The sequence below is a fragment of the Uranotaenia lowii genome, chromosome 3, assembly GCF_029784155.1.
Source record: "Uranotaenia lowii strain MFRU-FL chromosome 3, ASM2978415v1, whole genome shotgun sequence".
Lineage (NCBI taxonomy): Eukaryota > Metazoa > Arthropoda > Insecta > Diptera > Culicidae > Uranotaenia > Uranotaenia lowii.
In genome coordinates, this window is record NC_073693.1 from 184,991,836 (window position 1) to 185,011,657 (window position 19,822).

Sequence of the window (19,822 nt, forward strand, 5' to 3'; positions counted from 1 at the left end):
ATTATTTCCTTCCCTCTTTGCTACGAGTTTGAATGCCACAAGTATGATTGAACTAACTCTATGCTCTTTTACCACCAATATAATAAACTCACCTTTAAATGCGGCTGAAATCAAATCACCACTATTGTTATCTGCTAACCAAAACAAAATGGCTAATGAACACCACCATGACATCTACGTTCTATGATGCACCATATGTAACTGCGTGAATTTCTCTCACTATCCTGTTTATTTACATCATTCAAAACCTGTCACTTTTGTTCCACTTTGCATGCTTTTTCGTTAACTTGTTAGGATCTTGTAATGAAACTGAATTTGCATGCCTAGACGGTAGTTTCTGCATCGATGCTTATCTGCGATGTGACGGTTATTACGACTGCAAAGATTTCTCAGATGAGCAAAACTGCTTCTGTTAGTAATGGATTTGTTATTTAATAGATAACTTTATGGTTTCAACTTTTTTTTAAGGAACAATTTTCGGCAAGATGGAAAGATCCATGAACAATGCGAATAATCAATCTACCTTTATTATGACTTACTAAAAAGACTAGAATAACCAAAGAGGCGCCATATGATCCCTTTCAAAATAATTACATTCATTGATAAAACTGCAGTGCACTATGGGAGATCCAAACACACAAAAATATTTTCATAACTTTTTCAACAAATTTACGATCATTACTGCTTGTTATGGTCCTAGCTAGTTATCTTAGATAATTTTTTGACATATTACGATCAAATTTTGATTAGTGACATGTTTTGCTTCTGCGCTTGCTTGCATGAAAATCTCCCATAGTAAATTGACCAAAAAACTGGAAACGGCACAGCTTCCAAAATACTCTAAATCTCTTCGCTGCAGGTGGCTGCAGCAAATCTCTTCAGAACGCACATACCTTAAATTTGTATTAGAAATACAGTTTTTGTACGAGCTAAAATTTTGATTTTTTTCGATTATGTTTCTTTTTCCATGCGTTATCTTCTTTTTTTCTAATATTTTTTATCTATCAATATTTTGCGTATGATACCTCCTACAGACACAACATTTTCAACTTCTCTCAATGAAAGTGTCTGTTTTTCATGAAAAAATATTAAAAAAAAATCTATCACTCTTTTGACGTTTGTCCGCCTGATCTCCCAAAGTGAAGTGTTGCCTCAAGATTGCCTCTTTGTTTACAACAGTCTCTTCACCATTTGCCTAGATTTGTGTTACACAAGCTATGATTTAAATCGTTTGAACTGGTTTCCAACTAACATTATTTTTAATTTACCTAGGGTGAGTGACCCTTCTTTGGACCTAGAGCCTACTTTAGTCATAGAATGCCAAAAAATAGTGGGACGCTTTTTGAGAAACCAAAGTTAACCTTCCTAGGCCGTTCGGGTCAATATGACCCGAAGCGAACTTTAAAATCGTCATAACTCTTTTGAAAAAAATCGGAAAAATATGAAATTTGGAACATATAACAAAAACCACGAGATACATAACCTGTAGAAAAAGCAACTTCCGGTGACCACCGGAAATGAAACAACTGGCAAGCCGAAAAAAAAAGTTACACAAAAGCCGTTCGGGTCAATATGACCCGAGAGTTTGCGCGCCTTCCCCTGATGGTATATGTTAACCGATTTTTCTGATTTTACATTCATTAGTTAGGAAATTTATTCTAGTTTCTGAATGTATAAAATTTCAGTTGATGTAACTTATCCGAACGTCTGAATTCTGCTCCGAATGGAAAAAAACCCCGAAAATAATGTCTTCTCAGAATTCCCATATCTTCTAATTGCTTTGACGTATTGAAATTATTTAATAAGTTTTGAAATTGTGAAAAATAAATCTTTTTAAACATATAGAAAAATTGATGGTCGTATGGAATTTTTGGTCGCTAGCGTGGAATTTCTGAAAAAAAGCTTCTTTTTATAAACTTTTGCTTTGCAGTGTTGTATCTCATTCTTAACTGAACCGATTTCCAAAATTCAAATTTTAGTTTTATTTTGATAACATGATAATCATTTTCACTGAATACACTTAGTATCTCAAATATTACTGTTGTTCGTAATACGACAATGAAAACAAGATAAAAATCGTGATTTTCGAACGCGTCTGTTATGGTGCGCACATTTCTCATTTTGTTATCGTGATTTCTTAAATCTTTTCATCAAACCTGCCCATTTTTTATATACCCAATGATAGATTTTAATCTCTACAATCGATTGATATGCTGTTTATGTGGTTTTTCAAAAAATTGTAGCAACGTTTTCCGACTTTACTAAAAGGTATCGGAATTCGTCCAGATTTTCAAAAGTTTTGTAGCAAGCAAGCACAACCCCCCGGGAGAGCGTAAATCGAACAAAATCCATGGCTCTCCCGGTCATGCTCTCAAAATCTGCCTTCCTATAGCAGACTGAAGGAATCGCCCGCATGGTTACGTAGGGTGGTTTGTGCTGATACGTATGAATATTTTTACGTACCCAATTCATAGCTTAGTCATTGTCTTCATCATTTTGATTGTTTTTCAGCTTTTCAAAGTTACAGAGACCTAATTCAGAATTTATTTTATCTTTAATGCATAGTGTGGTTTCAAAACGACACTTTATTTAATTTTTTTCGGAAGCGCGTGGATATTGTTATATAAAAAACAATCACAACCAATATTACAACGATTTAAATCTTTAAGTTTATAATACTATAAATATCGAGTTTTAATTTACATGTGAAATATAAGACAAAATATTCATAAAAGTAATTTAAATCATAATTTAAACTCTTCGTGGTGTTATGAGAATTAAAAGAAGCTTTGAATGAATTAGTGATTGCCATATCAATTTAAAAAAAGTCGTGTTTAAAAAGGTTAAGACATTATGTTCCAGAAAATTGTCATCGACATCTTTTGTTTCAGTGATATTATTTGAAATAGACATTCTTCATTTACATAAGTGTGATTTTTATGATTTTACTCATGTTTTCTTCAAAAAGATTCATAATTTTAACTTATTATCAGGATAAAAAAAAAATTTAAAAAAAAAACTCCAAATAAGCTATAAATAATTTATGATTTAAACTTCAGAAATAATTTTATGGATTCATAATGATGTGCTTCGAATTGTGAGATCTAAACTAGTTTTTCGGATTTTATTATTTTAATTTTTGAATTTCCAAATATGAATTTTGCAATTCAAATTAACATTTTTCTAAGAGTTAAGAATTGGAATTTATAATGAATAAATTAGTAATAGAAAACTAAGACAAAAGAATTGCTTATTCTCAATTTAAAATTCATAACTCAACAAAAATCAGAATTAAAATTTAAATTTGATAGTTTCGATTTTAGTATCATAAATATGAAACCTACAATTTTTGAGTACGAGTTTTCAATCGTGAGTTTGTTTAAAAAAGAATTGAAAAATGTGTACTTTTTATTCGAAATTCACCATTGGAAGCTTAGTATTGTGAACAATTTTATAATTTCGATTTAAGAGTTTTGAATTCAGAAAAAATAAATTGTGAACATAGAAAAATGAATCATGAATATTGAATTATTTATTCTAAAATTTTATTCTTCATTCGGATTTGAAGTTCAGATTTGTAATCTGAAATATAAACAGCAAATCTTATTTTCATACGTATTGTTTTGAAAAAATTCAAAAATTAACATCGAAATCATTCACACTTGTGTAAAAGTCTTATGTATGTATGTAAATTTTATGTTACAAATAAAAATCAAAGAAGATGCCACCGAAATTATTTTGCCAAATGAGAATTCTAAAAACATTTCTGAACTAGGTCTCTGTAACTTTGAAAAGCTGAAAAACAATCAAAATGATGAAGACAATGACTAAGCTATGAATTGGGTACGTAAAAATATTCATACGTATCAGCACAAACCACCCTACGTAACCATGCGGGCGATTCCTTCAGTCTGCTATGCAGATTATGAGAGCACGACCCGGAGAGCCATGGATTTTGTTCGATTTACGCTCTCCCGGGGGGTTGTTCTTGCTTGCTACAAAACTTTTGAAAATCTGGACGAATTCCGATATCTTTTAGTAAAGTCGGAAAACGTTGCTACAATTTTTTGAAAAACCACATAAACAGCATATCAATCGATTGTAGAGATTAAAATCTATCATTGGGTATATTAAAAATGGGCAGGTTTGATGAAAAGTTTTAAGAAATCACGATAACAAAATGAGAAATGTGCGCACCATAACAGACGGGTTCGAAAATCACGATTTTTATCTTGTTTTCATTGTCGTATTACGAATAACAGTAATATTTGAGATACTAAGTGTATTCAGTGAAAATGATTATCATGTTATCAAAATAAAACTAAAATTTAAATTTTGAAAATCGGTCCAATTATGGATGAGATACAGCGCTGCTAAGAAAAAATGTTACCGTCAAACGGGGCATCATGCAACAGCGGGGTTCGATGAAACATTTATATAACACTACATTGAATCAATTTTTAATTTAATGTTTTGTAATAAAGTTATCTTTTAATGATAACAAAATGATGATGACATAATTTCTCGCATCTCAAGCTAGTTGTCTTAAGTTTTTTATTTTTATGTAAAATTTGAAAAATCGAGCAATAAATGTACAAATTTTAACATTTTTTGATGCCGAAAAAAACTTTACCCAGTATGACGGATCGGCTTGATAAAATTACCTACAAACTATTTACAGGTTTCCCCATGTTATACCAACATTGTTGGTGTAAAAATATTTTTCGAACAATCACCCAATTTTTTTAAATGAATATTTTTTAAATTCAGTTAGGTGTCTGGGGTTAAATGCAACAAAATGCAACTCAAAGAAATACCTTGTAAATCTCGTTTCCATGTTCTGAAATATGAATGTTTTGCATCACGCGTTTGTAAACATTGAAATTTCATTTATCCAAACATTTATTTTTATGATTTCAGCTTGTAGAATTTTTCGTAGTATTATTTAACCCCTAAATGTATGCAGCAACCTTATTTTCAGAAAAAATGTGAAAATTTGTTTTTACAGACCCAAAAACTACTGCAATTAGTGTTGTCATGCGTAATGGTCTTTAAGGCATCGCAAATATATTAAAAACTATGAATTTTCATACGTGTTCATAAGATTTTTCATTAAAAACAAAGTTTGTTGCAAGTTACCCCATTTTCTAAAGAGTGTGAAAATCGCAAGTTTTTAGAAAATTAAAAATAACTGGAGAAACCAATAATTTTTTTAACTACGCCAATTTGATGCCCCAGCAACCTTAAAACTTTTGATGCATAAAGGATACGATTAACTGTGAACATAAGTTTTTTAGAAGCCATTGAAGTTGAAAATTGTTGCATGTTGCCCCAGTTGACGGTACCTCTTTTGAAAAGTGAGAATTTTTTTTTCCGGTAATTCCAAGATCGCGACCAAAACTTCCATGGGGCCCTAAAATTTTTATATATGTTTAAAAAGATTTATTTTTCACAATTTCAAAACATATAAAAAAAAATTATTGCACCAACCTATACTGCAGATATACGAATTTTAAAATGATGTCTTTTTTCTGTTCAAATCTGCTAAGTCAAATCGATTTATATTTTATATATTTAAAATCTTGAATAAATTACCTAAACAATGAATCTAAATTCATAAATATCGGTCAAGATATGTGACCAGTGGATCGAAATCAATTTACTAGTCAAAACAAACGAAAAATAATTTGTTCAAAATTTTGCGAACGGCCTAGGAAGGTTAATGAGGAATAATTACGTGTTTTAACTGTCAAAACCAAAGTTTGAAGGGAAACGCTATCAATGTGATAAATATGATCCAAACTACCATTTTTTCTTAGAATAAAAAGAAAATCAATGGAAAACCTGGAAAATTTCTAAGGGTCCAAAACTAGGACACTTTCGTTTATGACGATCCATTTTTAGACCTAACACAACCAAAACCTTGTTCAAACACCAACCAATCAATTAAAGTGTGAATTTTCAATTGGGATATAATTTATAACCTATATTGAACATTTCTAACTTTTTTTTACCATCCTGACTCAAATCATCTACAACTGAGTAGGGTAAATGTACCCGAACTTGGCCCCTAAGGCATGGTTGACTAGATTTCCCATGATTTTAGTCTTCTTGTAATATGTACCTTCAAAAGTCCTTCGATAAATATGATTGCTTACTACATAGCAAATTTTTTTTGCTGGTTTTTGTCCCGCTGACTTTCCAGCAAAATTTCCAGCAATTTAAATTGCTGAAAAAAACAGCAAACGTTAATGCTGGTTTCCAGCAATTCAAATTGCTGGAAAATCAGCAATCCAGATTGCTGGAAGCCAGCAATTTCTTTCAAAACAACCGGCTGTATTTAGTACCAAATTTATATTTCAATTCTAAATTAAATATTGATTACTGCCTGTGCATATAATGAGAAATGAAAAAGAATTTGTTTCTTTCATTTTTAAGTTATGTTTGCATTTATTTCCAAGAACTTATTTTTTAATTTTCCAACACCGGCCCTGGAGTGGCAGCTTTGTGCCACAGTGTTGATCATTCGCCACCTGAGAAAAGAGTTCTGATTAGTATCTTTTATGAAATCTGTCCAATAAAAACTCACCCTTGACTTATGTCTGGTTGCTAGAATATAGAGAAAAATAAAAATAATTATATTAATCTAACCAAAATTCGTAAAATAGAGTATCACCTTGCTTCAGCGTACGAAAACAAACAAACTTCAATGTGACAACTCGATTGCTGATTTTCCAGCAAACTAGCTCAATTGCTGGAAAGTCCAGGAATTTGAAAACCGATTGCTGATTTTTCAGCAAAAATTACAAGAACACAACCGAATGCTGAAAAACCCAGCAATTCGAAAACCGGTTGCTGATTCTCAGCATACATTTGGATTGCTGAACGTTTCCAGCATTTTTTTTTTTGCTGGAAACCGAGGCAAAAATTTACTGTGTAGCCTGAAATGCAGTAAAAATATTCCCTTGCTTCAAAGCTGTGGATAATTTGAGATAAATCTGATCAAACTATTGATTGAAAACTATTGAAAACGCAAAAAAAAAGTTTCAAACTATTGTGCTGTTGATGTAGCTGTCTATGAGTGAAAATATTTGAGATATTATAACATAAATTATACTACTTACTTACTTAATGATCCCGCGCCGATCCTCCGGTGCATAGGGCCGTGGTAAAAGACCTCCACTGTTGACGATCCGGAGCCAGCGTCTTCACCTGGTCCCAGTCAAGATTCTCGTCGACAGTTCGGATTTCAGCGGCTAGGCTTCGCCGCCACGAGTTTCTGGGCCTGCCTCTTCTTCGATGACCTTCTGGATTCCAGTCAAGCGCCTCTCTGCAAATCTCGTTTTCATCTTTTCGCAGCGTGTGCCCAATCCATCTCCACTTACGTTCCCGAATCTCGATTTCTAGCGCCCTTTGATGACACCGGCGATGTAGTTCCACATTCGAGATCCAGTTGCCAGGCCACCAAGCGCGGATGATATTCCGCAGGCAGCGGTTTACAAATACTTGCAGTTTTCGCGTCGTCACCGCATAAATTTAAGTGTTTTATAATCGCTAAAAGCTTTTATGCACGTTCATGATAACATTCGATTTAAAATTACATTTTTAATTAGTTTGTTGATTTTTTTTTCGAAAAAAAAAAATTTAAAGTTCTCGGTCCGATAAAGGGGTACCCTTTCAGTACCGAACAGGAACAGTAGGTTCAAAGCTGGAAATTTTGATCATCCATATCTTTGTACATTTTTCAATAACTGCGAATCCTATTTTCACATTGTAACTTGCAGATAAGATCAATAACTACAAATGGATTTCCTGAAAAGTACATAACTCCCGTCCAATTATGAGGAAAACGTGGATTTATAAAAAATCACTGCTTGAAGGGTCCGAAGCAGGGCAACTCACACTACATATTTTTATATTTGCACTACAACTCATTCAGTAACGTAGATTAGATAATATGTACATACATTGAAGCCCTAAAATAATAGTTTCTGTATTTTCCGAATGATTGCATCTAACACTTTCGTGATTGTTTTAAATTTTACGCTTTTTATTCACTCGAAGAACGTTGATCATGTTATACTCATTTTACATTTTTCAAATGACATTTGAAAGCTAAATTTACATTTGTTATTTTCTAGCATGCCGGCAACAAGAGTTCACTTGCGGCGATGGCCAGTGTATTCCAAAATACTTAGTCTGTAACAGACATCCCGATTGCCGGGATCAATCGGACGAACGAAACTGTAAGTACTGTTGAGGAAGTACCGTTTTATTTACTTTAGAATAAACCAATCCGTTTTTTTCTTCTCCTTAGGTACCTGTTCAAGGGCTGAATTCCGCTGTAAAACGGGTGAATGCATTCCCGAGTCTCGTCGCTGTGATCTTCGGGTAGATTGCGCCGATGGTTCAGATGAACATGGCTGCAGTAAGTATGAATTCAATAGAAGTGGTTCACATTGGATACCATGTTACATACTTTATGGTTTCATTATGATTTGTATGTTTTTTTTTGGTTCCTTTTCATTGATCTTCATTTCGCGGTGACCATCATCTTATCATTTCGTCATTGGTTTTTCGGGTAACTCCATTGCACGATCGCAGTACCTCAATGTAGGGATCATGAGTGGACCTGTAAGGACGGCCAGTGTATTGATTCGCGTCAACGATGTGATAGACGATACGATTGTACCGATAGAAGTGACGAAGTAAACTGCCGTAAGTGTGTCTGCTTAGTGAAAAAACTATTATTTTCAGCTATTTTTTTAATGTAAACAATGATCCAATGTTGAAACAGTGAGTTTCAAAGTTAGCTGGGGGTAGGTGTCTACATTAATGTCAAACAACGTGCGCTCCGGAAACTCTAGAAAACTTTTTTGCAACGGTAGATTTTACCTTTGAAAAAAAACGGTCTAAAATCGTAGTTTAAAGAATAGCACACCTTGCGAATTAGCCAGTTTTGAGCTGCTAAAGTTTTGTTTTTTTTTTTCGAGGAACTTAATCATGGTGACCTGAATCTTGCAACATTAGACTGAGTCGATTTGAGGTCATTTTCGAATTTCTCAAACCCTGGGGTCTTAAAAGTTTCGTTTTGTCCTAAAACTCTTCCATGATTTTTTGCCGAATTTTTAAGTAACGTTTACATGAGTAAATTTTGACTTTTAGGTTTGTATGGGAAAATTTAAAATTTTGTACTGAAAAACGAACATGGTTTTTCTTTTTACTCTGGTACCAAGCCGTTCAACCCTTTATGTGCCAATTTATAAATTTCTTAAAGGAAATTTTCCGCTTAACATTGCCGAAGACCGTAACTTATTATCTCTCCAGACAACGAAGTTATAACCAATTTAATGAAGGTATGTCTTTTGGCATTGAAGGCAATTCAAATAAACCCGCAACACTGCTGGGTACAAACGAGAGATTGCTTAACTGATTTGCTCGTAGATGTTTTCTTTCAAATTTTATCATACTAGTTTCTTCGGAGCGGTTGTTGTTTACATTAGGAGCCATCTTTTGATAGTTTTAATAAACAAAAATAACTATGCTTGAAGGGCTGGCATTCAATTGATTGTAAGCGCATCAACATTTCACATAGAGCTGGAACAGCAAAACAACGAACCCCACACTCAGTATTAAAAACACCTATATTAGAATTAGAAATTCATAAATAGGATATTAAAATGAAGATAGAAGATTCTTTTAGCATTTTGTTAAACGAAATTTGAGAACCAAATCATAAGGTCTTAAGAAAAGTTGCTTCAACTGAACGCCTTTTGCTGAAACATATTCCCTCGGGTAACCATAAATACATGCAATAATTCAAATATCGAATACCTATAATGTATCTTTTTATTATTAGAAACTCAAATCTTTTTTTCGATCTAAACTCTGGCATTTGTTTCCGGCCAGCTTGTTGGGCGATAATGTATTCATGGCGTTTTTCGAACAAAAAGACTTATGAAATTTAGTGCACTTTTTTCAAATTAATCTTGATTCCAAAATTTGTATAAACAGAATTGCACCTATAATTATAATTTATTTTGTTCCAAATATCTAAGCAAATTTAAAAGAGAAGCAAGTAATTTGGCGATAAATCAGTCTGAACGCGAAAATCACCGAATATAAACATAAACGCAACAAATTTGATCGATTTTATTAGTTGGAAGGATCGTGTATCTGAACCGATACTGTCATGTGATTTGAAATTTGAAGAAATTGAAGCTTTTAAACTCCAGCCGATGAAAGTCCCTAATTGGCCTTGCCAACGCCAAAGTGTTAAAAGATGTGTTAAAATGGTGTCTGAAGCAGCAGAGGAAGTTTTTTCATTCAAAAAACGCCATGAATACATTATTGCCCAAAAAGCTGGCCGAAAACAAATGCCAGAGTTTCGATCAAAAAAGATTTGAGTTTCTGATAATAAAAAAACCCCTATAGGTATTCGTTTTTAATTTAAATACATGAAATATCTGATTTTTGAATTATTTATAATGAGAAATATATTTATGTTTTTATGCTTACCCGAGGGAATATGTTTCAGCAAAAGGCGTTCAGTTGAAGCAACTTTTCTTAAGACCTCATGATTTGGTTCTCAAATTTTGTTTAACAAAATGCTAAAAGAATCTTTTATCTTCATTTTAATATCCTATTTATGAATATCGGTCAAGAAAAGGCCGAGCGAAAACGATTCTAATATAGGTGTTTTTAATACTGAGTATGGGGTTCGTTGTTTTGCTGTTCCAGCTCTATGTGAAATGTTGATGCGCTTACAATCAATTGAATGCCAGCCCTTCAAGCATAGTTATTTTTGTTTATTAAAACTATCAAAAGATGGCTCCTAATGTAAACAACAACCGCTCCGAAGAAACTAGTATGATAAAATTTGAAAGAAAACATCTACGAGCAAATCAGTTAAGCAATCTCTCGTTTGTACCCAGCAGTGTTGCGGGTTTATTTGAATTGCCTTCAATGCCAAAAGACATACCTTCATTAAATTGGTTATAACTTCGTTGTCTGGAGAGATAATAAGTTACGGTCTTCGGCAATGTTGTTAAGCGGAAAATTTCCTTTAAGAAATATATAAATTGGCACATAAATAAAGGGTTGAACGGCTTGGTACCAGAGTAAAAAGAAAAACCATGTTCGTTTTTCAGTACAAAATTTTAAATTTTCCCATACAAACCTAAAAGTCAAAATTTACTCATGTAAACGTTACTTAAAAATTCGGCAAAAAATCATGGAAGAGTTTTAGGACAAAACGAAACTTTTAAGACCCCAGGGTTTGAGAAATTCGAAAATGACCTCAAATCGACTCAGTCTATTGAAACATTGATACGTGAACTTCTCAATTAACAGGGTAACAAAAAAAAGCAAATCGTATTGGGCGTGAACTTTGCAAAATTTTACCAGATACTATACTTGAAATCAGTTGCAGCAAGTAAATAGTCTTAGGATTTCAATTTTTAAAATTCTTGACTGGCACAACGTTCGAAGGATGCAAAAGAGTAACTTGATTTTTCCTTGCCCAAATATTCCCAAAAAACTAGAGCCAGAACGGTGTAATCGTAACATGTTCCGATGTGAGAATGGTCCATGCATTCCGCGTGCCCTCAGGTGTAACGGAAGAGTTGACTGCCCATACGATACAAGCGATGAACTCGATTGTATCGATTGTAAGTTTTGTTCATTGCAGTGACTAGGAGTGCTTATTTGAGATTAACGAAAAATTTGATGCGATAAAATATAACTGAGGTAACATTCATACTGATAGCCAAATTTACGAATGCACAGTTAACCGTATTAATTGAGGAAAAAGTAAACTTTTAATTTTTTTTTCAGTAACAGCATTAATGAACGAATTGGGGTGAATCATATAACAAATGTGCTTGAATCATACTAGAAAATTTGAACTAAGTTAACTTTAGAACAAACGATCAAGTCAAACATAAGCACACAATTATGAAATATACACCTTTCACGGAATGATTAAAACTTTAATTTTGGAATTATTTTGGATTTCAGTTGGTTTAACTAAAGCAAACATAATACATTTTACCTTTATAACGTTGTATCTAAAACATATTTTCTCGTGTCCACAGATCCAACATCGTCAGAGGACAGCACTAGGCTTAACTTGAGGACTTATCCCGATGAGCAAATCATAAAAGAAAGTAAGTATCGTCAACAGATTGTAAATGAACAGATTAAGCTTTACTTAACTATATCACGGTGACAGCCTACGGATGCTGTATCGATTAACCGTAACTAGTAAAATTCTAATAATTTTATTCCTCCCAATTTACCAACAAACACTAACAAACGAAACCTTTAAATGCAGAACAAATTATTGAGGGTAAGTGAACACGATTTTGGTACAAACATGTTGCGTTCTTCTAACTGACGCAGCTGGGTTGCATGAAATGCGGGATCAAAATTTTAATAGAAGAATTCGATGTCCCTCTTATATCATCCGATGGGAGTACAAAAATCAAAATTTTCATTCAAATTGGTATGCTTTGTTTTAATTTGTGAAATTTTGCACTCTATGTCCTTTCCAGCAAACTGTTCTCAAATTTCATGTTCATAAAATCGCGATTATTTTCAGTTAATTTTTATTATTTTTTAAAATACACCTCAAAATTTTCCAACATGTTAGTTTTGTTGAATGCCTGAAGACAAAATTTAAGTAATCAACTTTTAAATACTAGGATTTTTTTTAGTTTTCATATTGTAAACGCCATGCGAAAACAAAATTAAAAATGTTTTTAAATCATTCAAAGAAGATGGTACTTGCATAACTTTTGTCGATTTTTTGGAACGACTGTAATTCTTCTGAGTAAATTTCATATCAAATAAAAAATTAACACCGTATAATATTATTCAGTATATTCAAAAGAAGGTTTGAAGAACTTCTTAGAATCAATCAACGAATAAAGTAAACTCAATCACAGAAGTTTAAAAAAATGAAAAAATGACAAAAATGACAAAAATGACAAAAATGACAAAAATGACAAAAATGACAAAAATGACAAAAATGACAAAAATGACAAAAATGACAAAAATGACAAAAATGACAAAAATGACAAAAATGACAAAAATGACAAAAATGACAAAAATGACAAAAATGACAAAAATGACAAAAATGACAAAAATGACAAAAATGACAAAAATGACAAAAATGACAGAAATGACAAAAATGACAAAAATGACAAAAATGACAAAAATGACAAAAATGACAAAAATGACAAAAATGACAAAAATGACAAAAATGACAAAAATGACAAAAATGACAAAAATGACAAAAATGACAAAAATGACAAAAATGACAAAAATGACAAAAATGACAAAAATGACAAAAATGACAAAAATGACAAAAATGACAAAAATGACAAAAATTACAAAAATTACAAAAATTACAAAAATTACAAAAAATCACAAAAAATCACAAAAATGACAAAATTGACAAAAATGACAAAAATGAAAAAAATTGACAAAAATGACAAAAACGACAAAAATTACAAAAATTACAAAAATTACAAAAATTACAAAAATTACAAAAATTACAAAAATTACAAAAATTACAAAAATTACAAAAATTACAAAAATTACAAAAATTACAAAAATTACAAAAATTACAAAAATTACAAAAATTACAAAAATTACAAAAATTACAAAAATTACAAAAATTACAAAAATTACAAAAATTACAAAAATTACAAAAGTTACAAAAATTACAAAAATGACAAAAATGACAAAAATGACAAAAATGACAAAAATGACAAAAATGACAAAAATGACAAAAATGACAAACATGTCAAACATGACAAAAATGACAAAAATGACAAAAATGACAAAAATGACAAAAATGACAAAAATGACAAAAATGACAAAAATGACAAAAATGACAAAAATGACAAAAATGACAAAAATGACAAAAATGACAAAAATGACAAAAATGACAAAAATGACAAAAATGACAAAAATGACAAAAATGACAAAAATGACAAAAATGACAAAAATGACAAAAATGACAAAAATGACAAAAATGACAAAAATGACAAAAATGACAAAAATGACAAAAATGACAAAAATGACAAAAATGACAAAAATGACAAAAATGACAAAAATGACAAAAATGACAAAAATGACAAAAATGACAAAAATGACAAAAATGACAAAAATGACAAAAATGACAAAAATGACAAAAATGACAAAAATGACAAAAATGACAAAAATGACAAAAATGACAAAAATGACAAAAATGACAAAAATGACAAAAATGACAAAAATGACAAAAATGACAAAAATGACAAAAATGACAAAAATGACAAAAATGACAAAAATGACAAAAATGACAAAAATGACAAAAATGACAAAAATAACAAAAATGACAAAAATGACAAAAATGACAAAAATGACAAAAATGACAAAAATGACAAAAATGACAAAAATGACAAAAATGACAAAAATGACAAAAATGACAAAAATGACAAAAATGACAAAAATGACAAAAATGACAAAAATGACAAAAATGACAAAAATGACAAAAATGACAAAAATGACAGAAATGACAAAAATGACAAAAATGACAAAAATGACAAAAATGACAAAAATGACAAAAATGACAAAAATGACAAAAATGACAAAAATGACAAAAATGACAAAAATGACAAAAATGACAAAAATGACAAAAATGACAAAAATGACAAAAATGACAAAAATGACAAAAATGACAAAAATGACAAAAATGACAAAAATGACAAAAATGACAAAAATGACAAAAATGACAAAAATGACAAAAATGACAAAAATGACAAAAATGACAAAAATGACAAAAATGACAAAAATGACAAAAATGACAAAAATGACAAAAATGACAAAAATGACAAAAATGACAAAAATGACAAAAATGACAGAAATGACAAAAATGACAAAAATGACAAAAATGACAAAAATGACAAAAATGACAAAAATGACAAAAATGACAAAAATGACAAAAATGACAAAAATGACAAAAATGACAAAAATGACAAAAATGACAAAAATGACAAAAATTACAAAAATTACAAAAATTACAAAAAATCACAAAAAATCACAAAAATGACAAAATTGACAAAAATGACAAAAATGAAAAAAATTGACAAAAATGACAAAAACGACAAAAATTACAAAAATTACAAAAATTACAAAAATTACAAAAATTACAAAAATTACAAAAATTACAAAAATTACAAAAATTACAAAAATTACAAAAATTACAAAAATTACAAAAATTACAAAAATTACAAAAATTACAAAAATTACAAAAATTACAAAAATTACAAAAAATACAAAAATTACAAAAGTTACAAAAATTACAAAAATGACAAAAATGACAAAAATGACAAAAATGACAAAAATTACAAAAATGACAAAAATGACAAAAATGACAAACATGACAAACATGACAAACATGACAAAAATGACAAAAATGACAAAAATGACAAAAATGACAAAAATGACAAAAATGACAAAAATGACAAAAATGACAAAAATGACAAAAATGACAAAAATGACAAAAATGACAAAAATGACAAAAATGACAAAAATGACAAAAATGACAAAAATGACAAAAATGACAAAAATGACAAAAATGACAAAAATGACAAAAATGACAAAAATTACAAAAATTACAAAAATGACAAAAATGACAAAAATGACAAAAATGACAAAAATGACAAAAATGACAAAAATGACAAAAATGACAAAAATGACAAAAATGACAAAAATGACAAAAATGACAAAAATGACAAAAATGACAAAAATGACAAAAATGACAAAAATGACAAAAATGACAAAAATGACAAAAATGACAAAAATGACAAAAATGACAAAAATGACAAAAATGACAAAAATGACAAAAATGACAAAAATGACAAAAATGACAAAAATGACAAAAATGACAAAAATGACAAAAATGACAAAAATGACAAAAATGACAAAAATGACAAAAATGACAAAAATGACAAAAATGACAAAAATGACAAAAATGACAAAAATGACAAAAATGACAAAAATGACAAAAATGACAAAAATGACAAAAATGACAAAAATGACAAAAATGACAAAAATGACAAAAATGACAAAAATGACAAAAATGACAAAAATGACAAAAATGACAAAAATGACAAAAATGACAAAAATGACAAAAATGACAAAAATGACAAAAATGACAAAAATGACAAAAATGACAAAAATGACAAAAATGACAAAAATGACAAAAATGACAAAAATGACAAAAATGACAAAAATGACAAAAATGACAAAAATGACAAAAATGACAAAAATGACAAAAATGACAAAAATGACAAAAATGACAAAAATGACAAAAATGACAAAAATGACAAAAATGACAAAAATGACAAAAATGACAAAAATGACAAAAATGACAAAAATGACAAAAATGACAAAAATGACAAAAATGACAAAAATGACAAAAATGACAAAAATGACAAAAATGACAAAAATGACAAAAATGACAAAAATGACAAAAATGACAAAAATGACAAAAATGACAAAAATGACAAAAATGACAAAAATGACAAAAATGACAAAAATGACAAAAATGACAAAAATGACAAAAATGACAAAAATGACAAAAATGACAAAAATGACAAAAATGACAAAAATGACAAAAATGACAAAAATGACAAAAATGACAAAAATGACAAAAATGACAAAAATGACAAAAATGACAAAAATGACAAAAATGACAAAAATGACAAAAATGACAAAAATGACAAAAATGACAAAAATGACAAAAATGACAAAAATGACAAAAATGACAAAAATGACAAAAATGACAAAAATGACAAAAATTACAAAAATGACAAAAATTACAAAAATGACAAAAATGACAAAAATGACAAAAATGACAAAAATGACAAGAAATGACAAAAATGACAAAAATGACAAAAATGACAAAAATGACAAAAATGACAAAAATGACAAAAATGACAAAAATGACAAAAATGACAAAAATGACAAAAATGACAAAAATTACAAAAATGACAAAAATGACAAAAATGACAAAAATGACAAAAATGACAAAAATGACAAAAATGACAAAAATGACAAAAATGACAAAAATTACAAAAATTACAAAAATTACAAAAAATCACAAAAAATCACAAAAATGACAAAATTGACAAAAATGACAAAAATGAAAAAAATTGACAAAAATGACAAAAACGACAAAAATTACAAAAATTACAAAAATTACAAAAATTACAAAAATTACAAAAATTACAAAAATTACAAAAATTACAAAAATTACAAAAATTACAAAAATTACAAAAATTACAAAAATTACAAAAATTACAAAAATTACAAAAATTACAAAAATTACAAAAATTACAAAAATTACAAAAATTACAAAAATTACAAAAATTACAAAAATTACAAAAATTACAAAAGTTACAAAAATTACAAAAATGACAAAAATGACAAAAATGACAAAAATGACAAAAATGACAAAAATGACAAAAATGACAAAAATGACAAAAATGACAAAAATGACAAACATGACAAACATGACAAAAATGACAAAAATGACAAAAATGACAAAAATGACAAAAATGACAAAAATGACAAAAATGACAAAAATGACAAAAATGACAAAAATGACAAAAATGACAAAAATGACAAAAATGACAAAAATGACAAAAATGACAAAAATGACAAAAATGACAAAAATGACAAAAATGACAAAAATGACAAAAATGACAAAAATGACAAAAATGACAAAAATGACAAAAATGACAAAAATGACAAAAATGACAAAAATGACAAAAATGACAAAAATGACAAAAATGACAAAAATGACAAAAATGACAAAAATGACAAAAATGACAAAAATGACAAAAATGACAAAAATGACAAAAATGACAAAAATGACAAAAATGACAAAAATGACAAAAATGACAAAAATGACAAAAATGACAAAAATGACAAAAATGACAAAAATGACAAAAATGACAAAAATGACAAAAATGACAAAAATGACAAAAATGACAAAAATGACAAAAATGACAAAAATGACAAAAATGACAAAAATGACAAAAATGACAAAAATGACAAAAATGACAAAAATGACAAAAATGACAAAAATGACAAAAATGACAAAAATGACAAAAATGACAAAAATGACAAAAATGACAAAAATGACAAAAATGACAAAAATGACAAAAATGACAAAAATGACAAAAATGACAAAAATGACAAAAATGACAAAAATGACAAAAATGACAAAAATGACAAAAATGACAAAAATGACAAAAATGACAAAAATGACAAAAATGACAAAAATGACAAAAATGACAAAAATGACAAAAATGACAAAAATGACAAAAATGACAAAAATGACAAAAATGACAAAAATGACAAAAATTACAAAAATTACAAAAATTACAAAAAATCACAAAAAATCACAAAAATGACAAAATTGACAAAAATGAAAAAAATTGACAAAAATGACAAAAACGACAAAAATTACAAAAATTACAAAAATTACAAAAATTACAAAAATTACAAAAATTACAAAAATTACAAAAATTACAAAAATTACAAAAATTACAAAAATTACAAAAATTACAAAAATTACAAAAATTACAAAAATTACAAAAGTTACAAAAATTACAAAAATGACAAAAATGACAAAAATGACAAAAATGACAAAAATTACAAAAATGACAAAAATGACAAAAATGACAAAAATGACAAACATGACAAACATGACAAAAATGACAAAAATGACAAAAATGACAAAAATGACAAAAATGACAAAAATGACAAAAATGACAAAAATGACAAAAATGACAAAAATGACAAAAATGACAAAAATGACAAAAATGACAAAAATGACAAAAATGACAAAAATGACAAAAATGACAAAAATGACAAAAATGACAAAAATGACAAAAATGACAAAAATGACAAAAATGACAAAAATGACAAAAATGACAAAAATGACAAAAATGACAAAAATGACAAAAATGACAAAAATGACAAAAATGACAAAAATGACAAAAATGACAAAAATGACAAAAATGACAAAAATGACAAAAATGACAAAAATGACAAAAATGACAAAAATGACAAAAATGACAAAAATGACAAAAATGACAAAAATGACAAAAATGACAAAAATGACAAAAATGACAAAAATGACAAAAATGACAAAAATGACAAAAATGACAAAAATGACAAAATTGACAAAAATGACAAAAATGACAAAAATGACAAAAATGACAAAAATGACAAAAATGACAAAAATGACAAAAATGACAAAAATGACAAAAATGACAAAAATGACAAAAATGACAAAAATGACAAAAATGACAACAATGACAAAAATGACAAAAATGACAAAAATGACAAAAATGACAAAAATGACAAAAATGACAAAAATGACAAAAATGACAAAAATGACAAAAATGACAAAAATGACAAAAATGACAAAAATGACAAAAATGACAAAAATGACAAAAATGACAAAAATGACAAAAATGACAAAAATGACAAAAATGACAAAAATGACAAAAATGACAAAAATGACAAAAATGACAAAAATGACAAAAATGACAAAAATGACAAAAATGACAAAAATGACAAAAATGACAAAAATGACAAAAATGACAAAAATGACAAAAATGACAAAAATGACAAAAATGACAAAAATGACAAAAATGACAAAAATGACAAAAATGACAAAAATGACAAAAATGACAAAAATGACAAAAATGACAAAAATGACAAAAATGACAAAAATGACAAAAATGACAAAAAT

At 28.7% G+C, this 19,822-nt stretch overlaps 1 protein-coding gene across 3 annotated transcripts in view; it reads left to right on the plus strand.

Moving 5' to 3' along the window:
- Positions 1–19,822, plus strand: part of LOC129750802 (basement membrane-specific heparan sulfate proteoglycan core protein-like) — a 285,122-nt gene that overhangs the window by 228,018 nt on the left and 37,282 nt on the right. For all 3 annotated transcript variants that reach the window (XM_055745877.1, XM_055745878.1, XM_055745879.1), the window contains 6 exons: positions 8,142–8,246; positions 8,318–8,428; positions 8,605–8,718; positions 11,544–11,669; positions 12,096–12,167; positions 12,335–12,349. In XM_055745877.1, coding sequence (XP_055601852.1) covers positions 8,142–8,246; positions 8,318–8,428; positions 8,605–8,718; positions 11,544–11,669; positions 12,096–12,167; positions 12,335–12,349 — 543 coding nt within the window. The remainder of the gene's footprint in view (positions 1–8,141; positions 8,247–8,317; positions 8,429–8,604; positions 8,719–11,543; positions 11,670–12,095; positions 12,168–12,334; positions 12,350–19,822) is intronic.